This window comes from Grammomys surdaster, unplaced genomic scaffold, assembly GCF_004785775.1.
Source record: "Grammomys surdaster isolate TR1022 unplaced genomic scaffold, NIH_TR_1.0 166, whole genome shotgun sequence".
Classification (NCBI taxonomy): Eukaryota; Metazoa; Chordata; class Mammalia; order Rodentia; family Muridae; genus Grammomys; species Grammomys surdaster.
The window spans coordinates 11,566,413-11,588,504 of record NW_021604614.1 but is presented as its reverse complement, the minus strand read 5'-3'; the positions used below and the strand labels follow the sequence as shown (position 1 = coordinate 11,588,504).

At 53.3% G+C, this 22,092-nt stretch overlaps 1 protein-coding gene across 1 annotated transcript in view; it reads right to left on the bottom strand.

Annotated features, from left to right (window-relative positions):
- LOC114619998 (nuclear receptor corepressor 2-like) overlaps positions 1–22,092 on the bottom strand; it is a 67,704-nt gene that overhangs the window by 9,872 nt on the left and 35,740 nt on the right. The window contains exons 5-8 of the mRNA XM_028765950.1: positions 15,670–15,849; positions 12,056–12,169; positions 8,367–8,423; positions 3,610–3,662 (exon numbers count right to left, since the gene is read on the bottom strand). Of these exons, the coding sequence (XP_028621783.1) occupies positions 3,610–3,662; positions 8,367–8,423; positions 12,056–12,169; positions 15,670–15,849 (404 nt within the window). The remainder of the gene's footprint in view (positions 1–3,609; positions 3,663–8,366; positions 8,424–12,055; positions 12,170–15,669; positions 15,850–22,092) is intronic.

Genomic DNA, 22,092 nt, shown 5'->3' with positions numbered 1-22,092 from the left:
ACTCTGGACAGTCTCAGGCCTCTGAGTACTGGGATTACAGGCACAGCCCCAGCCCAACACCGCTCAGTCCATTTTTATCAGAGCTGAGTCCCTGCAGCCACGTGACTCTAGAGGGCCTGGCTCCACCTTTAGGGAATTCTCCTGTTTCCCCTGGTGACCCACAATCCCTAGGAGGCTGACCATTCTGAATCTTTCTCACCCAATTAGGCAGTAACCCCAAAAGCCCCCAGGCCTCTGCAAGGACTTCATCCACCCCGGAGGCCTGGGAGCTCCTGACCCTTCACCTAGGTCACACAGACACTGCATTCCTTGCAAGCAGCTTCCGGGGCCTGAGTGTCATCGTGTCATGGGGCATGCTACCCAACATCTCAGACCGGAGGATGCTATCCACACTCTCAAAGCCTGGTCTCTGCCCCCTGTACCTACTCCAGGACTATGAGCCACTGGAACAGCCCAGGCCTCATCCATGAGAAATATCCAGAACATGGAAGGTCACAGAAGACTAAAGGAGCCCTTGACCAGAAGAAGCAAAAAGACAGAATTCCCTGACACTGTGGTAGGACTCCATGCTGACAGGATCACACCTAAGTGACCAAGGAAAAACCGCTGTGCAGACTTTAAAAGGGTAAACTGTAGACAAACTATGTCCAAAAGCTGTTTTTTTTTTTTAATCTTTTTTTTTTTTAATTTTTATTTATTTATTATATGTAAGTACACTGTAGCTGTCTTCAGACACCCCACAAGAGGGCATCAGATATCATTGCAGATGGTTGTTAGCCACCATGTGGTTGCTGGGTTTTGAACTCGTGACCTCTGGAAGTGCAGTCAGTGCTCTTAACCACTGAGCCATCTCACCAGCCCCCAAAAGCTGTTTTTAAAAAATAAAAAAGCTAAACAGTTGTCAGGGCCTCTGCTTCCCAGCCCCGGGCTTCTCTGTCCCTCAGACTCATCCTTGAACCACACCTGCACAGCAGGAATGCGGTCAGGAGCTGCTGACAGAGCCAATGGCTACAGCTGAAGTCTTGGTCCTCAGTGAGTGGTGGCACCAGTCAAGAGGCAGCACTGAATCACCACATACTACCAGCGCTGGGCTGGGAACCCTAGACCCTATGCCCTGACCTTCCATACCTCACCGCCCATAGCTCTTCAGGGCTTTCCCACGGTGTCCCAGGCCATTTCTCCCAGTGGCCATCAGAATGAACCTGAAGATAAACTCGCAGCAGAGCACGCCCCACAATAAAGGCCGCATCTTTGCAGATGGTGACCAAGCCGGAAGGACAAGAAGCATCCTCCTGGGCCTGATTGATCCTGCCTGTGGCTACAGCAGTCTGCAATCTCAAGCAGCTCGGCATGGCCCCAGGGCCTTTGCACTGCTGGTCCCATCTGCCTGGGATGCTCGACACAGCCCGGCAGCTGCTCAGGCTTCTCCCAGCACATCCTGGCCTGGTCTCTAGCCAGACTCCCTTTCCCCTTCTCTCCTATTACTCCGTTTACTCTCCTCTCAGGGAGCATTCACAGTGAAAGACTGTGTGGATTTAACAGCGTAACGCTGAAATGGGCAACAGTGGCCATGATGTTAATGGTGCCTACGGCAAGCCTCGGCACTCCCTAAGCATGACGTAGATCATAATGTACTCACAGACGGACTTACTAAACAGAAAACTGGCTGCTGACGTAAGAAAGGTCACTCCCTCAGAGCCATATTTATGACTTAATAGCTAGAATCATGCAGCTGGATGGTCACCACAACAACTTGCACCAGCTCAAGGCCGGGGCACCCCACTTTTCTTTCTTCTGTCTTTACTCGCTTGCAGATTTTTAAAGCTATCGGGATCCTGGTATTTACCTGTTTAGTTAGTTTTAAGGCTATTGTGCCCTTATCACATTTGTAGCCCTGCCTGCATCTTTTACTCCCTAGGCCTCTAGAGCACTGGGCCCACAGGCCTACGCCACCCTGCCCAGACAGATTCGGCATCTACTGGAGGCAAAGGGCCTCAAAGAAATCCGTTCCAAATCCATCCTTGGTCAGCACAGGTGACACTGGTCACAGCTTAGCTATGGCTAATGTCACCTACACTGTCCGGGGCACACACCCCTTTGGCTTGGATCCGTGGCTGTCTCTATAAGCTGAAACATGCCATGACTCTCCCTATGAGCATCACTTACTTTAAGCAGTAAGCGCTACACAAAGTTAGCAGTCTGTTGTACGGTCACCGGCTACGTCAGACTGGATATGACAGCACATCCTGGAATCCCAGCACTCAGAAGGCCCCAGGCTAACCAGGGCCATCCAGTGAGACCTTGTCCCAACACTTAAACCCAGCAGAGGAGTGTCAGGTCATGAAGGCCAGGGCTGAGCAAGCCTCGAGCGAGCGGAGATTTTCTTTGTTACTGAGCCCCTTACTTTTCTCTGCTGCTTGTCAAAACCCAAACAGGGAGTAAGGCTTTCTCCTGTCCTGATTCTACAGGGTGAGGCTAGAACCTGGCAACAGCAGTGAGTGAGTGAGTGGCCAAATGAATGAGCAAATGAATAAGTCAATGAATGTACTAGTAGCCTGGCTTGGTGGCACATCCCCCCCCCCCCCCAGCTCCCAATCAACTGTGACAAGCCCCTATAATGAACTGTCATCATCCCTCTCCTGTAACCCATCTCCCCATGGGGATCAGAGCCAGCTGGGCAGGCCCCACACAGAGAAGCAGAACTCAGGCCCGAGGCAGTGATAGGACCACAGCCAACTCAGACAGCCATGGCAGCAGCTGGCCCCAATACTGACTGCCAGTACAGGGCCCTCACGGTTAGCTAGGAAAGATATTCCAGGAGACACAGGAGGTGGCCAGGGTGTGACATCACACAACTCCAAAAGCCATACAGAGGCCTCCTGTATCTGTGACACTTGAGACCCAAGAGGGACACTAGCTTCCAGGACACTGACCAGATCACTGTATCACCACCTACTGAGCTCCCCAATGCCACCAGCCAGTGTCCGAGCACTCCCACTGTGGCAAAGGTGACCACTCAGAGTTGGGCCTTTGCCTCCAGCCTTCCCCACACCTAACACACCACCATGTGCTCCAGGCCTCTCCCACCTTTTAGTTACTGGATGCTGAGATCTGACTCCTCCACAGCCCATGGCCGGGAGCCCCTACCACTCAAATATGCCAGGAAGCTAGTAGCTACCTTACAGCCATTCCACACACCCCCTCCAGCTTAAAGACATCGACACAGCTTGGCATCGCTGCTGCACCCCACTGTATGGAACCAGAGAGACATTATCTCCTCTCAACCTCCTTCTGGGAAACGACCCATCACCGGGACACGGCTTGAGAAGCCTCTGGGTTACTGCTTCAAGCTGCCTCAGACACCAAGTGGGCGCGACAGCAGCCCACAGCTAAGAGTACTGGAGCTGGCTGTCCCCTGCACAGCTTGTCTCTTGACACCATGGCCTCCTGCCTCCAATCTCTGTACCCACTGCAAGGTGCCACTCCCTCTGCTCCAGGCCTGCTTTGAGGCCAGTGTGCAGGCTTGATTCAGCCGGGGACTTCCACCCAGACTTCCCACTGGTCTCCTGATCCCCAGGACTGGGCTGGTACCCTGTAACAGTGACTCACATTTTGATGTTTTCATGGTACTGGCGTGTGTCAGACGGCTGGTTATACAGAGGCTGCAGAGAGGAAGAAGAAACATGTCAGAGATGGATGGGACGGGTGACAGGGTGTGGTGGGCTAGTGTCACCAGCTAGAACAGAGACCCCAGCCCCAGACTCTGCAGCCCTGGCACCAGTAGCTGTCCACTGGCTGAATAATCAGATGTATGGCTGGGAGTGCAACCAAGAACACAGGGAGAAGCAGGACCTGACCAGGAAAAGGCTGTAGCTGGCTCTAGGGTCCATCTGCAGAGACCAGGCCTGGCCTCGACTCGGCCTCAACCCTAAGCAAAGTAGTTTATCTGCAAAATGCTTAGTGTTGGCTTGACATCTAGATCACCATGGAAACCTACAGCCCTAGTGATAGCAAAGCATCTTTCCCTGGACCACAGAGACCAAAACAAATCAAGAATAAGAAGCTGAGGGCAGCAGGTGGCAGGCACAGACGCACAGCTTCTGAAGAGCCCAGCTACAAGTGCCAAGAAGTGACCTCTCCCCCCACGGTCCTACAAGAGACTACCAAGGCGTCTCCTCTGGGAAGAGGAAGTTGGCCCGAGATGCAGATGCACAACAGGTCCTTGGTCATAGACACAAATATGCACACAGTGTCCATGGTAGTGGCAGATATAAATTAAAGAAATGTCTGTCAGACAAGAGTGGGCCTAGGGCTGAAGACACCACAGGCTCCCTCAGCAGGGAGAACGGAGCAAGGGCAGTGAGCAGTCATGTGACCCGCAGTGAGTCAGAGGCTGGGCAGTATGGTCTGTATCCTCCGTGCAACAGCTTCCTCTGCCCATGATACGGACTCTACACAGCCTACTGGAAGGACATGAAGAGGTCACAGGTGAACAAAATCCTACTCACTACCTCCCAGAGGTCTCTGCTGCCTTCCAGAGACAAGGGTGCAGGTGTCAGGCTGCTCTGAGCCTGCTGCTTTGTTAGACTCATGTGGCAGTCGCTACCCACTGCACAGATGGGAAGCTTGAGGCCGATTGCCAAACACGGCCATGGCCTGAACTCCATCCCACGAGGACTCTGAATTCCCCCAGCTGTGTCCCCGTGCCTGCCTCCTTCTGTGCCCTCTCCTTCCTGTGCAGTCACGCCTTCAAGAACTTTGTGACATCCTTGGTCTCTGGGTAGAGAAGAGACACACAAGGCTCCAAGGGGAAAACTTCCGTAGGTGGCGGACACAACTCTGGACCAGCATGGGAATCGTGCCAGCATCCTTTCCCCAAAAGGTCCTCTACTGCTCAGAGACAAGGCAGGTCACCTGCACCCAGGCCAGCATCCTAGACACCAGTTTTTGCATCTTATGGCTCAGACAGCCAGGCTCAACTGCTCTCCTGGTGATGAAAGACCATGGACCAGGGCCTCCTATGGGCTCAGAGTCTGAAACGGGGCAGCATCCCTAGTGGAAATGGGGAAGAATGTATAGAAAACAAGAGAATGGGCAGCCAGACTCATAGCACAGCTGCCTAGTGGGAAGGGAGGGTCTGACACTGCAGAAGAATGCTGTATGTCCACATCTCAGGGGTACAGGGTCCTATGAAGATGCCGCTTCCTGGTACCCAGGGCAATGATACTCAATCCTGTATGTTTCCCCAGATGCCAATAAAACAAATGCCAATGTGAATGGGCATTGCTCAAGGACTCGGGCTCCAGTGACACCTAAGTCTGGATTTCCTCATCTAGAAAATGGGTGCAGGGCAGAGGGCCTGTCTCACAGGATAAGCAAATAACCCAGATCATTCCAGATGTACTGACAGTTTGCCATTGTTTGATTTCAAAGATGGTGAACAGCCCTACTGGGGCAGGAAGGGGTGGAGGCTCGCTCAGATCCACTGACCCCCAGCTGGGACATCGAATAAAATGTGCTTCCAGCATGGGAGGGCAAAGGGAACACCCACGCCCAAGGGGGCAGACCCCAACCTGTCTCCTGGAGAATAAGGAGGAAGCTCTGGGCCTCGGCACTGAGGGGCACTGCTGCATCTTATAGGGAAGCCACCAGGGAAGACCCTTAGGCTCAGCACCCGGTAACACCCTGACAGGGGCAGAGGACTGATCCCGGGGAGGGACAAGGACACCTGGAGGCTTGCATCTGCTGCAAGGGGGGCATGGCTGCCCTCTCTATTAAAGACAAACAGCTAGAGCCGCAAACTGGAGCACTTGACAGCCATGGGCGTGGGTGCCCTTCAGACGGGCGGCAAGCCAGCTTTTGGAGTGACCAAACCCAGCCCATGGGGACACAGAGCTCTCAGAATGACACCTCAGAGCAGGAAGGAAGCAAGTGACTCAGAGTTGCACAGCCTCCCACCTGGCCAGCCTGGTCCCTGCCCAGCACAGGGCCCTCCTGGGACACTCGGGGCCATGGGAGGCTCCCAAGGCGGAATTCCTGAAGCCCCCACCTCCCTCTGGGGTACACAGGACAAGATGGTCACTACTTTGTCACTGCTATGCCAACACTCCCGATGTACTCAGTAACTGAGGAGGGGAGACCCCTGACTTTCCTAGTTAGTTCTCTTTCATTGTCAACCTGACACCGCCTAGTGTCATCTGAGAGAAAAGGCTAAATTAAAAAATTACCTAGATAAAACTGGCCTACAGGCGCGTGTTTCCTGGTTTTTTTTTTGGGGGGGGGAGGTGAGGGTAGGGGTGAGGCTTAACTGTGAATTGATGCAGAAGGGCCCAATCTACTGTGGGCAGCACCATTCCCTAGGCAAGCAGTTATGGGTTGTATAATGAAGCTAAGAATGAACTTATGAGAAAGCAGAAAAGGAGTGTTCCTCCATGGTGTCTGTTTTAAGTTTCTGCCTGAGTCCCCACCCTGACTTCCCTCAACGATGGACTGTAACTTAGAAGCTAAAATAAACTCATTCCTTCCCTAAGTCGCCTTTGGTCCAAGTGTTGTATCACAGCACCAGAATTCAAGGTGCCTCAATGACCAAAGCCCAGATCAGCAGTACCCAGGAAGGTGCAGTACACTGTTGGCCCTACATACAGGTAGAAGCCTTGGGAAGACCAGGCCACACTCACAGGTGGGCGCACTTCTTCCTTCATCTCTCTCTGTGTGGTGCTGGGCAGAGCACCACCCTTCGGATCCTCTTCCAGAAAACGAGAAAGGTGGTAACACCCAAAGACCTGGCCCAACAAGTGCCTCTCAGCAGGTGACCTCTCTGTCCTTACTACAGGCCATGGATGCCTCCAATGCCCCAGGGCAGACAAAATCTCCAGGGACCAGCTACCATGAGCTCAAGCAACAGACATTACCTTCTCTCCCATAGGGCAAAAAGGTCACAGGCCCTATACACACACACACACACACACACACACACACACACACACACACACACACAAACACACCCCTTGAATCTAGACAGGATGGCAGAAGGGGGAAACAGAGGCAAGACACTCATTAATGGGGCTATACAATGGAGAAGGGAACTTAAAAACCAGCCAGGGATTTCCAAAGGAGAAGAAACAAACAAACAAACAAACAAACAAACAAACCGAAAAACCAACACAGGAGACAGCAATTCTATTCCCAAGCACAGACTCAAGAGACATAACCGCTGCTTGTTTCTACTCTTGTGGTGTGGTTTTATTGTCAGCTGACAAATGGCAAAAAGCCACACCCAATGTCATCAACTGAAAATGGAAAGATAAAATGCAGTCCAGAAACAATGGAATATGATGCAGCCCTGAAAAGATGAAGCACCAACACAAGCCTCTGTGTAGGAGAACCTAAAGCACCAATGCTGGGGGCGGGGTGAGGCAAAACAGCGAGAGAGAACAAAAGGTCACAGACTGCCTGGCTCCATTCAGAGAAAACGTCCAGAAGGACCAAGAACAGTGACACAGGGCTCCTTTGGACCTTGGTATCATACACATCTGGAAAGACAAACTATGCAGCGGATGGCACAGCTCAGTGACTAGTGTATGAAGGAAGGGAGAGAGACCCGGTGGCGTACAGCAGCCCTGCCCAGGGCACAGGTGCGGGAAGGGGTCGTAGAGCCCACCACAGGCAGCAGAGGAGCCCAGCACCCATCTATCTACCCTAGGTTCTCTAGGAACAAGACCTGGCCAGAAGGTACCCTCCCTACAGTCTTCAGCAAGCACGCAGTACCCAGGACTCATCTACACCCCAAGGGTGCTTATGCACACCCCACACCCTGTACACTAATGGCCAGCAACACTTGTGCCACCTGTGGATGATATAAGCCAACGCTACACCATCAGGTGCAGGTTTGGGGGTGGGGCACTTCTGCCCCATCCACTCCAGCAGATCCCCGAGGCTGGGGCTGCTTTCCAACCCTGCTGTGACACACTTGAGACCAGCAGGGCAATGGTAACAATGATTACAGTCATGGCCGCCCTTCCCACCCCGGGCAGGCAGCAGCACTGAGAAGTCAGAGGATTTCACAGCCATCAGGCCTAGAGAAGGGAGTCCAGACAAGCCAACCGTGGGATGGACTCTCATGAAGAGCTAACGTGGAGGGCGGGCTACAGGCTTCAGAGGCAGGGACAGGCTCACTGCCCAGCTGCCGTTCAAGAGTTATCTGCCAGCGCCCTTATCAGGAGGTGTTGCTTCCTGCCTCCCTTTGGGGACAGTGCTAGCCAGTAGATGACTTCCTCCTCTTCCCACTCCCACTCCCCCAACACCTGCTGCCCAGCCCGTTCCTCTACCCCGCCCCTCCCACGGCCGCCCACCCAAGCCTGGCTCACCAGCTCCACCTGGGGCCCCAGACCTTCCAAGATCCGATGTGCGGCTTCGGCTTTCTTCTGTGGGACAAAGAGAAGAACAGAATTAAACAAGGACTCTGAGCAGACTGGAACCAGCACCTTGGGAATGAGGGTAAAGCCCTATTTGCAGGGAGGACCCCAGTCAACCCTGCATGAAACCCCAGTCCCTCTCTGGTTGGCACTAGCTCGGGATCTGACCATGGCTAACCAGGCTACCTTCTGCCAGGCTTGGATGCCTCTGGTGTCTGCTGACCTCAGAGCCAGAGCAGTGGGAGGGGACACCGGAGCCTTCTAGGATCCTGTCTCACAACAGAGTGACTATTTCTGGCCTCTATCCCCTCCCTTTACAAACCAGGCCTCATTAGGAAAACAGAAGCGTGCTGCAGAGGGCCCCATGACTGTGGGGGCACCCCTCAATAGGCTGGATCTCTCCTGTCAGACCAACACATGAAGACGACATTGTGCCTCCGCTGGCTGGCTGCCCAGACTGAGACCACCAGGGCAGACTCACAGGAAGCAGGGAGTGAAGAGAGTTGACAAGGACTAGAATGGGGGGGCAGGGCATAGAGGTGGAACCCTTATACCAGAAAGCAGAGTGACCAGGCAGGTGCTAAAGAAAATTCAAGGGTCCACTGAAGTCAGTATCATCACCTGAGAGCTGTATCCCTCACTGTAGAGCTGCCCAAGGGCAGACATCTCAACCCACCCGCACCAGGCGGGGGAAGTGGATTGTGGAGGTGGGGTGGGCTCAAGCTAGCAAGCAGACCAATGTCTTCCGAGTGCTAAGGTCCACTCTTGGCTCTTCTGGGTAGAGCTGAGACCCTGAGACCAGCAGCCTCAGGGTGTGGTCAGGGCACAAGCTCAGGGCCGCTGAGCCAGTAATATCGATTCAGGAATGGGATCTCGAGTGTGTGTGTGCGTGTGTGTGTGTGTGTGTGTGTGTGTGTGTGTGTGACAGCTCTGTGGGAATTAGCACCAGCTTTATGCTTAGGCAAAAGGGGTGGCACTTAACACAGCGGGGGCCACCAGGAACTGTGCTTATACAGCTGGAGCAGTCTTGGATCTGGGGGGTGGGGGTGGGGGAGTGTTCCTAGGACCCTGTGCCCTGTAAACCATACCCACTAGTGGCTAGACCTACAGCTTGTATAGGATGTAGGGGAGGGGCTGAGTGGCAAGTCTGCTGTTTCTCCTTGGGGACTGGGGGACACATCAAGAAGGTTGGCTTCCTTGGTGACTGCCTCAGGCCCACTCCCTCTCATACCACTCCCCACCCCAACTCCCCTGTACCCCCTCCCTCACCATCTTCTGCCACCCTGGAAGCTGAAGCCGCCCATCCCCCAGCCAACATGGCTGGAGCCTAGCTACGTGGACCCTGCTGCTCCCAGACACCACAGGTCCAGCCACTTCCTGGCATTTCTTCCCTGCCATGACGTCCCAGCGTCCTGCCAGGCTTCATCTACCTGCCTCTCCAGAAAGGGCTCGACTCCCTCAAATCCCTGAGACCACCGTCACCTGACCAGTGTGCTTGCCTGCCAGGGGAAGGCAACCCCAGGGCGGCAGCTGCCCTGCCAGGGAACAAGACAGCAGCGGCATTGCCCAGGCTTAACTGAGTCTCTCACAGCTGCTCCGAGACAGGACCACAGGGCTCTTAGTGGACCTCCAGCCTGACCCCAAGTCACCTCTCAGCCTGGTTCCCTACCTTCCCCCACACGCTGACAGACAGCGGACTGGCCACCACACCAACGCCAGCCCGGGTACACAACAGCTTCCTAAACACTATTATCTGGCATCTTTATGTGGAGAAAAGACCAGCTCACTGCAGATGCTGGTACGTACTCATTAGAGCTAAGCTGGCCTCACCCAAGGGTGAGTAGGGCAGCTTGGAGGTCTAGTAGAACAGTTTCAATCTGTAGACAAAGGTCAGGGGTCACACAGACACACAATCGAGGAGAGGAGACCAGCTCTGGAGACCAGCTCTGACTATAAGCACACAGGTATCTGAACGGAGTGAGAGGGACACCACTGTCTGAGGCCACCAGGTAGCGTGCCCAGAGAACAAGGGAGAAGTCAGGGGTTCCATGGCATTTTGCGGGATCCAGAGCCACACAGCCAGGGACTCTGGGACCAGGTGGGGCCAGCAAGTCCTCAGCAGCCACCATCACATCCTGCACAATGCCCTGATGCCACAGGCAAGCCATAGCATCTAGACCAACACTCTCAGACTACACGCATGTCCACCTGAGCCCAGGCTGTGCACACGTAGCTACACGTGCTAAGCAGACATGAAGCGTATGGCATGTAAATGCATGGTGACCCCCTCTACCTGTCACACACACATGCACAGCCATGTATATGACAAGGTGCGATAGGCAGAGCATGCTCTGAAGATTGACGCCGAGGTCCCTCTCATCCAGTCCCCCTCGTACCCAGTCTAGTCCCCTTTCCACCATGACTGACACGCCCCTCCTCCAGCGGCTGCACCCACAGATGCCCACAGACTCCCCAGGAGGTGGAATAGCCACTGGCTGGCCTTGAGGACAGATGTGTTCCAGATGTACAAGACCTTGGGCTGCCTGACCACAGAAACACTGGAGGCAAGCCCCTGTCTTGCCTCTTTTCGGGAAGGAAGGGGGATTAAAATGTAATCCTATTGATCGCAGGGAATGCTAGGCCCTGCCATTCCTCAGGGAACGCTGGGGAGCCAGCTCCAGGCTCAGTGCAGGCAGAGGGACAAACATGAGGGTGTTACACATCCCCAGGGGCCCCTGCCAACTCCAAGCACCTACTGTAACTGGCGTGATACAGGCCTTAGCTAGCACGAGGACAGGGGTAGGGGGCGGGGATGGGGTTCAGGACTAGAGGGAAAGAGCAGAGGGACCTCCCTTAAGAGAGAGAGCAGGAACATGTGTCCACCACAGCTGGAGAGAACCACACTTCTCTGACCACCTCCACCACAGTCAAGCAAGTTCAACCTGGCTTCTAAGTCCCAGGCCGAAATCTAACCTGCTGTGCCATCTCAGGCAGGTCCCCTGCCCTCTCTAAGCCCCAGGATCTTCCTTAAGCAATAAAGAACACCTACCTACATCCCACGCTATGGAGCCTGAGGCACAAGCCTTGGCTCTCTCGGGTTCCCTCTCTGGGCTTTGGTTTCTCATTCTCAGATACAGAGACTCCAGGCAGTCAATGCTCAAAAGCCCAAAGCTCCTCACGGATTCAGCCAATGAGAGGGGAAGAGATGGGGAACTTCCCTCCCGCCCACCAGGTACCAGGCTGTCACAGCTCACAAGCTTGAGGGGACTGTGGAAACAGAGGCCAAGGCTGAGAATCAGGCTCTGCAGCTCACGAGCCCAGTTCAAATCCCATAGCTACCACATCCTGGCTGTGTAACTCTGAACACGCCATGCCCCGTCTCTGGGTCTGTTTCTCCTTGTGTAAGATGGAACTGCCTATGACGGACACCTTCCTAGGACCAGGCAGGCAGCCAACTCCCAGTAAGAACATTACCAACTGTGTCACTGGATCTGCAGATACGAGGTGCAGGCCCCCTCGCTCTCCTCCAGCCTGACACGTATGCTATGCGTGGCCCGTGGGCCATCCCTCCCCACCCGCTCGCCAGCCTCCATTGTGGTAGGGACTCATGGTTCCAGGTGACTCATTCCTGCAGGTCGTACCCGGTTCTCGTCATAGATGATCTGGACCAGGCTGCGGTGCTTTGATTCTATGGGAGGTGGCGACACGGGCTTCTCGGGTTCGGGTGGTTTGGCGGCCTCCTCCTCCAACTGTTGCTGCAGGGAAAGGGACAGCGTGAGCGGTGTAGGCCGGAAGTTGAGGCGCTGTTCTCTCCCCCCGCCCCCTTGCCCATAGCCACACACAGGAAGTCAGGCTGATCTCTATTTCCTATGAGTCACCCAGAGACTCTGTGCCCTCCTTGGCAGGGATCCCTGGTGGCTGTGCATTCAGCTTAGACCAAGCTTTCTTGGTTCAAATCCCCGGATACAGAGCAGGAGGGGAGGAGGGGCTCTTCCTTGCTAGGGCCTCAGTTCTCTGTGTAAAGGAGCTGACTGGGCTATAACGAGTGAGGTCACACGGGGAGGGACTGCACTAGGTTTGCAAGGAACCCGCTATTCTCACCCACCACTACCGCCACAAGCTCGCGGCTCCAAGAGAGGCCGCAGGCGTAAAGCGAAGGCCTCAACCTGGAGCGTTACACTCTTGACCCGTGCACCGACGCAGCCTCCTGAGAAGTTACTCAGTGTCTCTGAACTTCCTACTCCTCCCCTGGAAACGAAGAGTTCCTAATCTTCTGAAGACTAAACCGGGAGCTACGTGGAGAGGGCTGGGAGAGGCAGAAAACTCGCCAGACAGAGAGGTTTCCAGCACACTGTCACCACCAGCATCACAATCATCTTCACCATCACCATCACCCTGATCAACACCGCCATCACTACCATCATCATATCCACCATTACCACAATCATCATCAGCACCTCACCATTACCATCAGGACCACCACCACCACCACCATCATCACCACGACACCATGGCCATCGCCACCATCGCCATCCTACCACGATCACTAACCATCAGCATCATAACCATCATCACCACCCGCGTCCCCGCACCGCCATCACCATCCCCGCCACCTCCACGGACATCACATCCATCTGACCATCTCAGCTATCACCAGCATCATCATCATCACCATCAGCATCAACACCATCGCAGCAGCAGCAGCAGCAGCAGCACATGCCTGTGTCTTCACACTGGACCCCTCGTCCACTTCCTCATATCCAGCATCCCTTCCTGCTGCTGCTGTCCGCTTTACCCCAAAGTCAGAAGCCAAGACTCGGCTCTCAGGCTCCACGGGGAAGCCAGTGCCTAATGTGACCTACAGAGGGCGCCGTGAGTGCGATCAGATCACGCTCCACTCTGCTTCCTACGAACATACAGCAAGCATGTTCAGTCATGGGAGCTTCATGGCCCCACACAGGGAGATGAGGCAGGAGCAGTCAGCACTGAGGCCAGATGAGCCTTGGTCCTGCAGTGACCCCTGGTGGCAGCTCTCACAGATGAGCCAAAAAAACAAAACAAAACAAACAAAAAAAGGAAACCTAGGGAGAAGGAAGGGGGTGAAGACCCTCCCCCAGGTGTGAGAACGAACCAATGTCTTGGCTACTGCCCTGACTAGACAGCACACCTCTCAGCCTGAAGTCAGACTTTTGTTCCATTGCTCAGGATTCCAGAGTCACTGCGCCTCTCTGACCCTCGGAGTCTTCCTCAGCGTGACCTGGTAGTGACATCATCTACCCATAAGGCATTTGGAAGATCCAAAACCCGCACTGCACAACAGTCCTGGTGAGCACAGAGCTGTAAGGAGCCCGGCTTCACGCAATCCTCAACCACACACTACACAGTCACGGTGATGAGCCCCACGCCAGTACAATCTGGAAACACCACTGGTGAGAACTGGGAAGAGCTGCCACCCTCATGAACAGTGGGTGAGCGAGCGGCCGGACAACCAGAAGCAGTCACTCAACCACACGACAAGGCATACTATGGCCACACGGTCAAATACCACTTTCCCATAACGAGGTTCAACTATGCCCTGTGGCAAGGCAGAGACACAAAAGGCAAATAAATGTGAGGCCCTGTATGTGAGGTGTCCAGAAAGTGGCTCCACAGACTGTCACAAGGGGTGACTCTGGGCTGGGAGACGGGAGACCGCTAAATGGCTCTGTGTCTGTCGGGACAATGGAGGAAGTGAGAGACATACACTGAGGTCCACTGCCAGTGAACTGTAAACTTTAAAATGATTTGTTTAAGCTTGGGAATTTTAGTTTGGGGGCGGGGCGTGTGGAGAGACTGGTTATGAGTGTGTACTGCTTTTGTAAAGGACCTGGGCTCGGTTCTCAGCACCCAAGCTGAACAGCTCACAACTACCTGGTAACTCCAGCTCCAGGATGTCTGAAGTCCTCATCTGGGCCTCTAGGCACCTGAACACACACGCAACATACACACACACATGCGACACATACATCAAAACTTATAAATGTATTTAAAGGGGTGGGGCAGGCATGGTGGTGCATTCCTTTAATCCCAGCACTCAAAGGTCAGAAGCAGGAAAATCTCTGTGAGTTCAAGACCAGCCTGCTAATGACTTTCAGGCCAGCCAGCGTCTGAAAGACCCTGTCTTCCCCCATTCCCCCTCCCAAAAAAGGGGGTGCTGAGCCAGGCAGTGGTGACACGCACCTTTAGTCCCAGCACTTGGAAGGCAGATACAGGCAGATCTTTTTGAGTTTGAAGCCAGACTGGTCTACAGAGTGAGTTCCAGGACAACCAAGGCTACACAGAGAAACCCTGTCTCAAAAATAGAGGGGCGTGGGGGGCAGGTTAACCCACCACAAGCTGACAAAGCACAAGATGGAAAGAGAGAACCAACTCCCACAGACTACTCTAGCATCCACATGTACACACACAAAAATGAGGAAGTGTATTTTATTTTCTTAAAATATTTTTATTAGTACGTATTTACAGCGTGTATGTGTGTGTACATCGGTCTATGTGCTGTGCCTGAGGTTGGGGGCATCCTCTGGAGCTGGAGTTATAAGCAGTTGTAAGCTGCCAGATGTGGGTGATAGGAATTGAACCTGGGTACTGTGCAAGAACAATTATATGGCCTTAACCATCGAACCATCTCTCCAACCTAGTATATTAAAAAAAAAAAAATTCTTTTATAAGATACCATTTAAAAATCAATTTAGGTAAGAAAGAGGAAAAAAATAACAAAACAATAACAACAGCTCAAGTCACTCGGCCTCCAGACTTGATCAACATCCATGCATGTAACAGTGGCTCCGGCCCAGTCCCCAAGCTAGGCCTGGAGGATGGAAGATCCGACCATACCAAGGGCTAGCCTCGCTCTGGGATCCTGGACCACCATCTTGGAAGCTCTCGTTGCCCAGCTCCCAGATCCCCATTCAGTTTCTCATGCAAGAACAGCCTAAACCTCTTTCTCTGCCCTGGGCAGCTCATGGTCCCCGGAAGCTCTGGCCTCTCTGTTGGGAATACAGATGTATGAGCCTGAGGTACCCAGCCCAGAGGCTTCCAGAAGCAAGACATATAAAACACAGGCCCGCACAGGCCCGCACAGGCGCGAGCACACACACACCCTAAACAAACAAACAACAAAACAAAAAACACCAGGAAATTGCATGGCTCCAGGCACCTGAGGATGTGAGGCCAGACTCCTGCTCTCACTGGGGCCCCTCCCATTCTCCCTACTCACCTGCTTCTTCTTCAGCTTGGAGATCTGCTGCTCCACCATGGTGATCTCACGGTCCACACGGTCCATGTTCTGGATCAGCTCCTCCTTGGACAGCCGAGATGGTGCCAGCTCTAGCTCAGGGTCAGCGTGCGGTGGACTGGGAGGCGACACAGGCTCCAGCTTGCCTGTCAGGCTACGGTCCTGTGGATGGACAGACAAAGAGAGTGTGGTCACCCAAGTTAGCCGGGCGCTTGTTTTCCAGCCGTGACCTCAGGCCGCAGCACACAACTTCCTGCCCTGAGCATCCCCATGGTCGGTCGGCCTCACAGGGAGTAATAACAGTCCTTACTGCCTCCTCCTGGCTACACCTCTCCTATTCCCCAGGAAGAGAAATAAGACTCCCACAGTGACCCCCGCCCCCCCCAGCCCAGCTGCATATGTCCTCCACATGTGTACGATGGTTTAGGCCAGCAGACTGCAGCCTCTGAACCGGAGCAGTCAGCTTTTCAGAAAACACACCTGTCACAACACATAGGAGCCAGCGGGGTCACCAGGCCTCGCTTTTTTCTGCAGAGCGAAGAGATGGAACCCTTTTGCATGCTAAGCGAGCGTTCCACCACAGACCTACTGCCAAGCCATTTGTTACCTTCAACCTTTTAAAGATTTATGAGTGTTTTGCCTACACGTATGCATCTGCACCACATGCACGCCTAGTCCCTTTAGAGGTCAAAAGAGGAGATCAGGAACCCCTGGAACTGGGGTTAAGACAGTGGCAAGCCATGTGGACGCTGGGAACCAGATCTAGGTCTCCTGCAAGTGGTCCTAGTGGCAAGCCATCTCTTCCTATGTTGCCCAGGGTGTCCTTGAACTTCAGATCCTCCTGTCTCCGCTTCACGCATAGTGGGGTATGATCTGCACGGCCACACAGGGCTCTTTTTCACTGATGGGTATTTGTCCGCTTCAGCAGGCTGCTCTTCCCTGAGGCTGCCCGTGTCATCTCCCACAGGGCCCTGCACCTGGCTGCTCCACAGTTCTCTCTGTTCTCTAGCTAGTCAGGGACCACCCAGGCTGCACTGGGATGCTCTCAACAAAGAGGTTAGGAAAACAACCCAGTTCTCATCTAGATAGCCCTGGGCTCCAATCCCAGCCCTGCCCTGCAACCCCCAGTTCCGTGACCACAGATGGTACACGGAGGTGCTGTCTGCCTCAGTGTCCCTATCTGTATAATGGGGAAAAGATACAGGAATAGTTTCACCTCCACAGTGGCTTGTGAGCCTCGGGGCATCCCAAGTGTCTGACACACTGTGTTATCACTGAATAATAGCACTGTCAAGAAAGGCCTGTCCCTACCCTGGTTCCCAGCTAGGTCAGCCCCACCCTGTTCCCCTCTGGGCCAAGACAGCAGCTGCTGGCAGTCGTGGCCAGGCAAAGTCGTGGCCAGGCAAAGTCGGTGGCTGCTCCCCACCCCCACACAGCTGCACTCTAAGGACACAGGACGCTTTATTCCTGGGAACAACTGCAGCCTGGGCAGCCAGGTGCCCCACCTACCCCCACCCCCATCACCCTTGCAACTACAAGAGCCTACAACTTCCATTTGTCCCCTTCCCTTTCCCTGTCTGCTCTCAGCCCAGTACTTTGCCCCTGGCCTCATGCTATCATCTAAAACGTAAGGACAGAGGCACACTGGGGACTTCAGGCTCTCCTTCCAGCAGACACCTCCAGGAAACTCTCAATATTCATCTCCAAACAGAAAGTGGCACCGAGTATGATGCCCTGAGCCCAGAGATCATATTGTCCCCTCTGCTCTATTCCCCAAAAGCAGAAGAGAGAAAACCAGATTTAGAGTAAAGGTGTCAGCTGCGGGACCAGGCAACCTGAAACCACGGACCAAACTTCTTGCAATCCAGGATGGGCTCCAAAACCATGACACCTACAGAAGGCTCTGTCCCCAAGTCTGGGACAGCAACAGAAAATGCAGCTGGCAACCCCAGCCACTCCATGTGGCTGAGCCCCACTTCCTGGACTGGCTAGATCAGGCTCTTTCATGGTGGTTCATCCTTGAGATCAGACACAGTTAGGACCTAACCCAGGCCCCCCGATGGTGTACAAACACACAGCAGGTCCCCTTTCTGAGACAAAGGCTCCCACATAGTAAGGCACAAGAACAAAGGCCATGGACGGTGAAACACAATCACAGAAACATCCAGACAGGGAGAATCCAACCACCACAACGGCCTGCAGGGCTGGGGGAAGCCATACAAACGGCTCCCTCACAGATGGAAGACCACTTTCTGGAGGGATGAAACCCTGACTCCTCACTGTCCTACTACTGGCTTCACAGACGGCGAGCCAAGGGCAGGAAAGATGGCGCCTGGCATGCCAAGATACACTGGGGGCATCTGACAGGCTAGCCTCTAAGTGGCAGGTGACTTTGCTTGCAGGTGACTCTCTCCTTCTGTAAGTCCCAAGCCTGAGGACAGACAAACCCTAAGGCCAACCAGAAACCAGGCAGCAATTTAGCTCTCTCCCCTGACTCTCTTAGCCAGTCAGATACTTTTCCATCCATCCACCCATCTGTCAGTCTGTCAGTCAGTCTCTCCCCAGTCAGTCAGTCAGTCAGTCAGTCAGTCAGTCAATCAGTCTTCCCAGTCAGTCAGTCATGCTCTCCGGGTCAGTCTGTCAGCCAGTCAGATAGACTCACTCCAGCCAACTAGTCAGACTCCACTGAGTTGGTCACCCTCTGCAGTCCTGTGCCTAGGCAGAAAGGCTTCAAGGCAGCAATAAGAAATGCTCGGTTTCTGTCACAAGAGGCCTGGGAATGGGAAGGCTGATCTCTTCCAGTTCCAGCAGAAGCCTGTGGCCAAGAAGCCATAGTGGCAGGTTCCAGGCTAGAGCCAGGGGAACAGCAGAGGTGGGAGTTCCCAGAGTCACATATTGCTGTCATTCAAGCACTCCAAGAAGCAGCATGGGCCATGGTGATGTCAGCCACCAGGGCTGGGCTCAGCCAGAAGCTATCAAACCTGGGTTTTATTATAGGAACCAGAGTTCAGGGTCTGTGCTTAAGCTGGTGTGTCCCAGGCCCCAACCACCCAAGGACCTTTCAGAGAAAGTTCTGCAGCGACATCCCCAAATCCCCTAAAACAAAGCTCAATTAACAGCCAAGGCACTGGGTAGCCCAAGCAGGAGGGCACTGCCAAATGTTGGGGGGCCAGAAACTCCCCCTAAAACCCCTGTTCCTGCCGCCAGTTGGACTCCTCACAAACCGCAGTTGCTCAGAGCTGTGTACATTCCCTCCTTACCCACCCAGTCCCCCTGGAGCCTGGCTCCAGCCCAGACGGGGCCCAGGGAGGGGAGAGAGGGACAGATGGTGGGAAGGTGAGAGGCAGAGTCAGTGAAGGACAGTCCGAAACAGAACCACACAATCAAGCAGAAACAGATTGAGAAGCAGAGAAACGAGGCAGAGATTCTAAAGGTGTGTGTCCGCACTGGCTAGTTCTATGTCAACTCAATACAAGTTACAGTCATCTGAGGAAAGACCGTTGACTGAGGAAACGCCTCCATAAGACCAGGCTGTTGGCAAGTCTGTAGAGCATTTTCTTAATTGGGGACTGATGGGAGAGGGTCTAGCTCACGTGTGGGTGGTGCCATCCCTAGGCTGGTGGTCCTGGGTCCTATAAGAAAGACTGAACAAGCTATGATGAGAAAGCCAGTAAGCAGCACCCCTGCATGGCCTCTGCATCAGCTCCTGCCTCCCGCTTCCTGCCCTGTTTGAGTTTCTGCCCTGACTCCTTTGTTAATGAACAGTGACTGGACACGTAAGTCAAATAAACCCTTTCCTCCTTAAGTTACTTTGGTCACGGTGGTTCGTCACAGCAAAAGGAACCCCAACTAGCACAGATATTGGTGCCAGAATTCTGCGACAGTGCTGTGAGAAACCTGACTGTGTTGTTTTGGGGGAGGATTCCAGAAGGATTTCAGAACTCTGGGCAAGAAAAGCCACCAAGTGCTTAAAGTTCATTGAGCTATTCTGTGAAGACATGGAAGAAAAACAACGTTGAGAGAACTGAAGATGACGGAGGCCTGGCTCCTGGAGCTCCAGAGGGAATTCTGAGAGCTACACTGAGACTGTCGGGGATGTTGATATTTGCTATTTTGAATTAAGACTGTGGTGTCTGGTCAGCCAGGACTGAAGAGGTAGCCATGATTTAACGAGAGGCCAGCACCACTGAAATGAAACCTTTGTTTTACTTGGACAGCTGATGCTGGGTATCTGGGGTAAGACATCAGCAGTGGCTAAGAACGAGACCTGCATCACTGAGGTGAAATCTTCTAAGAAGTGTTTCCTGAGATCTAGCACACAGATGCTATATGTTCCAGAGGCAGCCATCGTTGTTGTACCTTGCTCTCGAGCCAAACTTGGTAATGTAAGAGTCACCCAGGTGGCACTGGTTTTAAAGACATGAAGTGGTCATGAAGGCAGGAAGCTAGGATTAGGTACTCTGAGAGTTGAGGAGAGGTCACTGGTGAAGGTGCAGCCTCAGTGGCAGCTGAAGGCCCAGGACTGAAAGGACCATGCTGAGAAGCTGAGGTATGGCACCATGAAGCGAGCCCAGGGGAGGCTATTGGTGACAGTGCAGTCCAGTTGCAGCAGAAAACCCCAATGTTTTGGAAATGCCAGTATCATGGGATAACCCCAAGAAGAGCCGCAGCAGGGAGTGGAGCCTGCCAGCGCCTAGAGGACAAGCCCTTTGGAGGAGCCCAGAGATCACGAATGGATCCCGTATTGATTTATACTGTGACATGGGTTTTTCTTCAATCTGATGGTGACTGTGCCCTATTTCTTCCCTCTTGAAGTAAGAAATTATTTAACTTATTTTTTATTTTCCAGGAGCTCACCACTGTGAGACTTTAAACTTTAAAAAAATGAAATTTGAGAGTTTTATAGAGATCTTGAGTTTTAAAAGACTGATATTTTTACAAAGAGTACTTTTAGAGTGTTTGAATTTGTAAGGCTGTGGGGCTTTTTAAGTCTGTAAAATGTTTTCTAGTGTGATGTCTTTACTAATGTGTGACCTCGGGGAAGAACAAGAAAGGAAAGGTTATGGCTCAACGGTGACGGGTTTATGTCGGGTTGACAAGGGATTAGCTGGGCTGGCTAACTTTATTATCAACTTAAAACAAGCTACAGCCATCTGAGAGGAGAGAAGCTCAACTGAGAAAACGCCTCTGTAAGATTGAGCTGTAGGCGAGCCTGTGTGTACAGCACTTTCTTAATTAGTGATGATAGGGGAGGACCCAGCCCATTATGGATGATGCCACCCCTGGGCTGGTGATCCTCAGTTCTCTGAGAACTGGGCGAGCCAGAAAACAGCATTCATCTGTGGCCTCTGCATCAGCCCCTGCCTCCAGGTTCCTGCCCTGTTTGAGTTCCTGTCCCGACTTCCTTCCTTCCTTAATCAACAGTGATGTGAACCCGAGAACCAAATAAATCCTTTCCTCTCCAAGCTGCTTTTGGTCATGGTGTTTGATTACAGCAATGGCAACCCCTAATTAACACAGGGTACCAGAACACCTGAGCCACAGGTGGCCTCACTGGTGACAGTGAGGACAAAACCCTCAGAAGAGCTACAGGCTAGACAGACCTGGGACACTGTGGCAGGTAGCTAGTGACAGCAGAGGCTGACAGGTTCCTATGGAGATACAAAAAACCCAGACCAGCACTGGTCCTGAGACAACCACCTGTCTACTAATCACTGATGAAGGCTTACCATGCACAGCCCTTCCTGCTTTCTAAGAAGCAGGGAGAGAGGTTCAGGGATAACAGAGGACCTAGGGCAGGGAAGAGTCTCCCGGAGGAGGTGCCTACCTGAATCCCATCCCCCACTTTTAGCTCTCAGCCATAGCTCCAAACAGAGATGTCCTAGGTTGCCTCCACCGTGCTGGGAAGACCTTGGTATATGACAGACTCTGTAGGTGCACACTGGGTATTAGCCTATCATCCTTGTAGCCTTCCTGGCTATGCCTCTCATTGACGGCCACCCCAAAACGGCCCCCACCTAGCCTGGGGATGTTTGACTCATTTGCTTACAGTACAGACAGGAGAAAAACCCCATTCCACTGTCCTGTGTGGTCACTCCCCATCTCAAGCCCGGTCCTTAGTCCCCCATATAGTGATCAGATGTCACTCTCAGCTTCCTGACAGCATTAAAGGCATGGCAGGCACTTAGACTGAACACACAGATAGCTCTTTCTGGCCATCCAGGAAATGGCCATCCTGATACAACAGTGAGATGGGGGATAGATGAACAGTACAGATGGATGGATAGACAAATGTGAACAGTTGAGAACAGACAGATGAATGGATGGACAGACAGATGGACGGGGCAGCTGTTGGGAGGTATATGGCAACCAAGCAGAGAAGCTGGATGGTGACTGGACTGGGCA